An 8,134-nucleotide genomic window follows, 5' to 3' on the forward strand; every position below is an offset into this window, starting at 1 on the left:
CATCCCAAAGGTCTTACTTGGCTCAAACACCAATTGAAACAAGAAAACACAAATATTACAGAGGTAAAAATTTGTGCAGCACTCAAAAACATAAGCAAAAATAAAAGCATAAAAATAAAATTGGGTTGCCTCCTAACAAGCGCTATTGTTTAACGCCCCTAGCTAGGCATGATGATTTCAATGATGCTCGCATAAACAGTAGTAATTGAGATATGCAAAAAGAGAATCATGAAAAGCATGAAAAACACATTTAAGTGTAACCCACTTCCTATGCATAGGGATTTTGTGGGAAAACAATTTATGGGAACAAGAATCAACTAGCATAGGAAGGCAAAACAAGCATAACTTCAAAACTTTAAACACACAAAGAGGAAACTTGATACTATTGTAGTCCCTACAAGCATATGTTCCTCCCTCGTAATAAATTTGAGTAGCATCATGAAGGAATTCAACAATATAACTAACATATAATTTTTTTCTCTTCATGGTCCACATGCATGCAAAGTTGACACTCTTCCAAAATAGTGGGATTATCATTAACTAAAGTCATGACCTCTCAAAACCCACTTCTATCAAAAATTTCATAAGACTGAACACTCTCCAAAATAGTGGGATAAGTAATGCCTAAAGTTGACACTCTTCCAAACCCATTTTAATTATCATAATCATCAAGAGAATTAAATAAATTATCAAGATCATAAGAAGCATTATCACCCCAATCATGATCATTGCAATAAGTAGTGGTCATGGCAAACTCATCAAATATAACATCCCCAAGCTTGTGGGTCTGCATATAATTAGCGTAATTGATATTAATAGAATTTATAACAATATTATTGCCATCATGATTTTCATTCAAGGAAACATCGTGAATCACTTCATCACAATTTTTAGATTCATGAATCTCAAGCAAAACTTCATAGAGAAAATCAAGTACACTCAACTCACTAGCAATTGGTTCATCATAATTGGATCTCTAGAAAAGATTAGCAAGTGGTTGAGGATCCATATCAATAGATTTTTAGCAAGCAAAGATACAACCAAATAGAAGGCACATGGTAACACAAGTAGACAAAAAGATATCCGGCGAGAAAAAAGGTGAATAAAACGGCAAATTGGTCAAGTGGGGGAGAGGAAAACGAGAGGCAAATAATGTAAATGCAAGAGATGAGTTTGTGGTGGGTACTTGGTAAGCTTGATCTTGCTATGTATCCTCCCCGAAAATGGCGCGATAAATCCTCCTTGCTACTTCTTGAGCTTGCGTTGGTTATCCCTTGAAGAGGAAAGGGTGATGCAACGAAGTAGATAAGTATTTCCTTCAGTTTGTTGAGAACCAAGGTATCAATCCAGTATGAGGAACAAGCAAGGCCCCAATTGTAGTACCTACACAAATAATCAAACTCTTGCACCCAATGCTAAAAAGGGGTTGTCAATCCCTTCACAGTTATTTGCAAGGATGAGATCTGATAGAGATAGATATAAAAGATTGCAGAAACAAAAGTAAATAAATTGTAGCAAAATATATTTGGTTTATAGATCTGAAAGTATAATATGGAAAATAGACCCGAGGGCCATAGATTTCACTAGAGGCTTCTCTCATAAAGGAAAATAATGCGGTGGGTGAACAAATTACTGTCGAGCAATTAATAGAAAAGCGAATACTTATGAAGATATCTAAGGCAATGATTATCCATATAGGCATCACACCCGTGTCAAGTAGACCGAAATGATTCTACATCTACTACTATTACTCCACACATCGACCAACTCCTGCATGCATCTAGAGTATTAAGTTCATGAAGAACAGAGTAACGCATTAAGTAAGATGACATGATGTAGAGGGATAAACTCAAGCAATATGATAAAAAAAAACCATCTTTTTATCCTCGATCGCAACAATACAATACGTGCCTCGCTAGCCCTACTATGTTACTGGGTGAGGACACCGCAAGATTGAATCCAAAACTAAGCACTTCTCCCATTGCAATAATTACTAATCTAGTTGCCCAAACCAAACAAATAACTCGAAGAGACTTGCTAAGATATGAAATCATGCATATAAGAATTCAGAAGAGATTCAAATAGTATTCATAGATAATCTAAACATAAACTCACAATTCATTGGATCTCGACAAACACATCGCAAAAGAGTATTACATCAGATAGATCTTCATGAAGATCATGAAGAATATGGTATTGAAGATCAAAGAGAGATAAGAAGCCATCTAGCTACTAGCTATGGACCCGTAGGTTTGTGGTGAACTACTCACGCATCATCGGAGGGGCAATGGAGTTGATGTAGATGCCCTCCGTGATCAATTTCCTCTCCGGCAGATTATCGGAAAAGGCTCCTAGACTGGATCTGTTCCCGTCGGCAAAAAAGTATTTTTGTGGCTCTCTTTTCCAATGGGGGATATTTGGGAATTTATAGGCTGAATAATAGGGTTAGGAGACCTGCGGGGGACCCACAAGCCATGGGGCGCCCCCTAGGGTGCGCCCTGCAGGCTTGTGGCCTCCCGGCAGGTGCCGTGCCCCCTACTCCAAGTGTTCTCGGTTTCTTCTTGTCCAAGAAAAAATATATTGGAGATTTTATTCCGTTTGGACTCCGTTTAATATTCCTTATCTACTATACTCAAAAACATGGAAAAAACAGAAACTAACACTAGGCTCTAGATTAATATGTTAGTCCCAAAAATAATATAAAACAACATATTAATGCATATAAGACATTCAAAACAGATAATATAATAGCATGGAACAATAAAAAATTATAGATACATTGGAGACGTATCACCCTGCCACCCCCTTCGCCATGGCGCTTACCGGGCGAATCCTCCACCCCAGCGTCGTCTCATCCAGTAGCACCTTCTCCTCTGCCTCACCACCGGCTCGTCCACCCAACATCATCGTTTCCGTCTTGTGCTTCTCCACTCGATGTTGTTGGCCATCCTCTACGGAGCTCCTCCCCGATGACGCTCGCCTCACAAACGAGCTTGGCATAGTCTGACAATGGAGTGAGCGTGCGCCTGGAAGTGCAAGAATGAGATGAATTTTGTTTCTTAAGTGAAATGGTAGCAGGACCTCCACTGCAAGCAAATTTTGGGTTGTTGTGTTTGTTCTTTTTTTTGCAGTGAATAGCTACAGATTTTCCTCAGTGTAATGTACCTAGATCCCCAAAATATGTAATGTAACATAAGCATCCATCCAAGTCTGAGCTTTAGTTACATAAGCCTAACATTTACAAAGTCAGTTTTCATAAAGATGTAAAATTTTCATTCACAAAAAAGCCTTCGACATAGGATTTTCTTCAGTAGTTGCCACTGGCAGTGAAGTACTCCATGAACCTACCCCCTGCTCACCCTGATCCCCTCATTACTGGCAGCTTTTCTCCGTTATTTGCTGCACCTGGTTGTGCGGCAACTTCTGCTATGTCAAACCCATAGAAAGGATCATGTGCTTGGATTGCAGCTTCAGCTTGTCCTCTACCTCTACCTTTTTCACGTCCTCTTCCTCTACAATTTACTTGTGCTCTTCCTCTCCCTCTGCCTCTGGCCGCACCCATTGTTGTATCTGCTTCAATTTGAACATGAACATGTGTTGCTTCATCTTGAACAAGACCGTGTGTTGCTTCATCTTGAACATGAACTGGTGTTGCTTCGACTTGACCATGAACTAGTGTTTCTTCAACTTGATCATGTGTTGGTCCTTCTTCTAAAATTCTTTTACCAGTCTGAGCAACCAGTACAAGCACTCAAAGTTGTGTTAGCAAGCAGAAATGCATGCTAATTACATTTATGAATATGTGAATTACCTTGTGCTTGTTTTTTCTTATCGCCAAGTCCGCCCTGAGTGGTGTGGAACAACTGGTATACTTATGACCAGGCCTGTGGCAATTTTAGCATGTTGTTGTTGTCATCCTATGTCTAGAACCCGGGTGAGGCACCTCATCCACCACCTTCCTTCTTCTCTTGTTAGGTCTTCCAGGATGTCTGGTGAAGATTGGTGGGTCAATATTGGGTGTTTGAGTCTTTTCCCAATAATCTTTGCTAGGAACATGATATATAATATTGTTCTAGGCAACCTCGTACATAAGCCTTTTGAAGAATGCACTGATATACTCTTCATGATGCTCTTTTTCCTTATAAATGCATGACACTACATGTTTGCATGGCACACCATTAATGTCCCACCTTCTACATCCACATGTATTGGTATCGACGTTAACAACATATGTTTTCAATCCAGAAGTAACTTGCCACAACCCTTTACCTACACATACTAGCCTATAATGCTTTGCCATCCTCTTCTCAAGTTCCAACTTCTCTACATAGTTTCGTGTGATATCCCAATTTGAATTAGAGAGTCCCTCTCTGTTGCTGTTATATCTGACCATTAGCTTTGTCGTAATGTTGTCTATCATGGTTTGAATGGGCTTGTCTCTAGTTTCCAGGATGTACTTTTTGAATACTTCACTCAAGTTGTTCACCACTAAATCTATTTTGCAATTTGTGTCCATGGCATACTTGAGTTGTTCAAGGAACCAACACCAATTAGGAATATCTTCTTTACCGACAACTCCGAATGCAATGGGGAACAAGTTGTTGTTGCAATCCCTTCTAGAGTCGGCCAACACTTGTGCTCATGTAGTAAGCTTAACAAAGCACCCATCAACACCAATGAATGGCCTACATCCATGCAAAAATCCCTCCTTAGCCGCATTCACACAGAAGAATAAACCATGAAACCTAGGATTCATTGCACTGGTGGCTACTGAACCGTGGTCACAATGTACCGACTGCCTAGGTTTGTATTAAGTACTGTTTGCAAGTAGTCCGTGATCCTCACATACTGCTGTTTGTGATTTCCTAACACAATATCCGCTACTTTATTCCATGCCCTATATGCCATCATGGGAGTGATGTCTACACCATGATTTCTCTTGGCAATGTCTATTTGTGCACTTATCTTCCAATCCGGATCGCCTCTGAAGTTGTTCTCATATTTTTGGCTCAACCATGTGCTATCCACTCTAGAAGTATCATAGGTAATGCCACAAGTATGAGGTAACACCATCTTCCTAATGCAAACAGTCTCTTCTCTCTTGATAGCTAAAGCTGTCATATAGAATTGGCAATGTTCATTCACACAATAAACATTGACCCTATCTCTATCATTTTAAGATACATATAGTCTCTGTTTTGAAGTATGTGATAATTCTTCAAGGCTCTTTTGTATTGATGCATGTTCACAAAACACATATGCAAATAGAGTTGTTCACCTCCAGGCAATCTCCCTCATCATACCACACTCTAGTTGGTAGTGGTTGTGCTCTACTCTTCTTGCATTTTGGCGCAACTGATATTGCAGGTTCAAAGCCATCGTCGTCGCTTGGTATGATGTCCATTCCGATGTCCTCACTTCCTGCATCTGAAAGTTCACATGCTTGAGTGTTGGTTCCATCTCGTGACTTTGCTAGTGAAATGAGAATAACATCCTTCCTTTGTTTCTTCTTCTTCCATGCTTCTGCTCTCTTCTTTGATGCTTTGCAAGAATCAAGTATCATAACAGGCGCATCATCTAGTAGGGGATAAATGTCTTCAATGTGTGTGTCGCCCTCCATGTGCTCGTTGGTATCTTCTTTTTGCTTCTTTAACCGAGCAAGATTTTCTAAGTCTTCACCATCATAATTCTTTGTCACCGTTATCTCTTCTTCTTCCTCTACTGCCTTTCATTTCTCCTCTACCACATTTTCTTGCTCAATTGTCACTTGGTTAATGCGCTCTTTGGTTGGCTGCTCTATGGACAATGCTTGCCTCCTTGTTCTTTTCTTGCAACAGGTTGGTGCGGGTCTCCTCAAAATTGACAGATTCAACATCTTAATGCTCTTGTACTTATTTACCATTGTTGTCATCTTTTTATTACTGTCCGATAGCTCCATGCCAACTAATCCTCCACACTAATAATAAATGGTATCCTTTTTGTTGTAGCCTACACAGCACACCAAGCTCACTAACTTCAAAAAAGTGATATCACAATGTTCAATTATCCTTTACACATTATCCCCTCGACCATCAATTGGCAGCACATTAACCACCCAAAGTTCATCATCTATACTGCATAATGAAACAAACTTGTATATCAGAGAAAGAAAAGCAACAAAAAATACTGAAATTGTTGCTTCAACTCGAACCCTAGATAGCTCGAACCTGACTTGAAATTAATGAATTAGTTAATAACAATATTGCAACAATTAGGTCTTGCTGAAAACTAGAAAAATCTACCAACAAAATCACATCGATCATTAACCATTACCGAAATCACTACATGTTCGGTTACAACCAACCCTAAATCCAAAAAAACTCAATCTGTCAAAGCAAGGAGGTGCGGGAGAGTGGGTGCGTCGCCGAGCCGCCGCAGCCCGCTGACGCGAAGTCGTCGACACGAATTCGCCGCACATCCACCACCTCGATCGAAGGAAGAAGGACGAAGAGGAGCGCACGAGATGGGTGGGGGTGGAGAACGGCTGAATCGGGATGATATGGGTTTGATTGAATACCATGTTGGGCTGGTGGTGGTCCAATCGATATCAATTTGAGGATTTTGATAATGTGTTGGTAGTTAGCCTATAAGTTGTGATTTTATGAAAACTTTTTCAAAAGATGGCGTAAACTGTTATAAGTGTCCTTAAAAGTTGTGTTTTGTGCAATTCACCCAAGATAAAAATCCTTGGCTGTTGGTGAAGCCAAAAATATGTTAAATTTGGCAAGAAATTTGACCAAAAATTCATCCAAACCATCCCCACCCGTCCACCCCCCAGCGTATTCCGCAGCCGCCGCGCCGCGCCCTTGCCGCCGTTGCCAGCCTAATCTTTTGGCAACACACACAGAGCTGCCACACGCCATGGAGGAGACGAAACCCACCCCCGCACCCCCCCTCTTCTCCTTCTCCAACCCCAGCGGCTCCTTCGGGTTCGGGTTTGGCGCCGCTCCCGGCCCTCCCCCTCCGCCTCCGCCGCCAGCTGTCGAGGTCCTCCTCTCCGAGGTATTTATCCCTCTTCTCGCTCTTCTACTTGTTCTTCTGGGCGCAAGGTTCGATCTCGCCTTGTTTGCCTTGCAGGAATCGCCCATCGCGGCCGGCAACTTGGAGCCTGTGGTGGTTGACGACTCCCTATCGATTTACAAGGTGCGATTTAGAAATGCCTACCTTGTGTTTGCGGAAATGCCTCTGTCGCTCTGTAGTCCAGCAAGAACTGCAGAGTATATGCTACGATTCCGGCGTGCAAGAAAAAGACGGGTCGTAATATATGCAATTACTTGATCACTCTGCAACCTGTGCTATGGCGAATGACGCGATGATCAGTTGATCGTTGAGCATGCAATGCAAGGCTTCTTTATTACTCCCTCCATTGCAAGCATTAGGGCAGCTTTATATTTTGGCAGACTCTTTGATTATTTTACTTCTTTATTACTCCCTCCATTCCAAAATACTTATCATGATTATTTGAACTAAAACCACCGCAAGTATTTTGGAGCGGAGGGAGTAGCTCTCATTTGCATGGCAGTTGAACTGCAAACACTTGAGAAATGCTTAAATACCACTGCATCCATTGTGGCATACGTGCTTTATGCTACATCGAAAGTGTAGAGCTATTACAAGCGTGAACTGAAGTGAGGATGATAGGAGCAAGATCGAGCATACCAAATGATTTTCTTTGGCTGTTACAGAACTGTTAGGGCAGAATCTATTGATTGAGGAAAGGATTGTTATCCTACATACAAAGGAAAGAATACCCGGCAAAGTCATTCAATCTCCAATTCTTCCTCACCTGGATCAAGCCCAAGGCGAGAAATACAAGCTTCTTTCCTCTCGGCCTAACCGGTCTTAGCGTCGAGCGACTGTCGTTCCCGGGTCTTCACTATTTGATAGAAGCCCACATACCCTCTCTTCTATCCCCCCTCTACCCTACAGGTATAGGAGGCCTCGGTATCTCGATTTGCAAAGATGGATACCTACTCTGCATCTTATCTACATCTGACTCTATAGAGATGACCAGGAAGCAAATGAGAAAGGGACTTCTTTTTTACTACGGTCAAACTATGATCAAACTCTCGAATCTTATTTCCGTGTGAAAGAC

General features: G+C 41.3%; 1 protein-coding gene across 1 annotated transcript in view; it reads left to right on the plus strand.

The window, feature by feature from the left end:
- The first annotated feature begins 6,823 nt into the window (after window positions 1–6,823).
- LOC123452811 (histidine protein methyltransferase 1 homolog) overlaps window positions 6,824–8,134 on the plus strand; it is an 8,948-nt gene continuing 7,637 nt past the window's right edge. Inside the window, exons 1-2 of the mRNA XM_045129532.1 lie at window positions 6,824–7,041; window positions 7,117–7,182. Of these exons, the coding sequence (XP_044985467.1) occupies window positions 6,901–7,041; window positions 7,117–7,182 (207 nt within the window). The 5' untranslated portion in view covers window positions 6,824–6,900. The remainder of the gene's footprint in view (window positions 7,042–7,116; window positions 7,183–8,134) is intronic.

This window comes from Hordeum vulgare, chromosome 5H (genome assembly GCF_904849725.1).
Source record: "Hordeum vulgare subsp. vulgare chromosome 5H, MorexV3_pseudomolecules_assembly, whole genome shotgun sequence".
NCBI classification, from domain to species: domain Eukaryota; kingdom Viridiplantae; phylum Streptophyta; class Magnoliopsida; order Poales; family Poaceae; genus Hordeum; species Hordeum vulgare.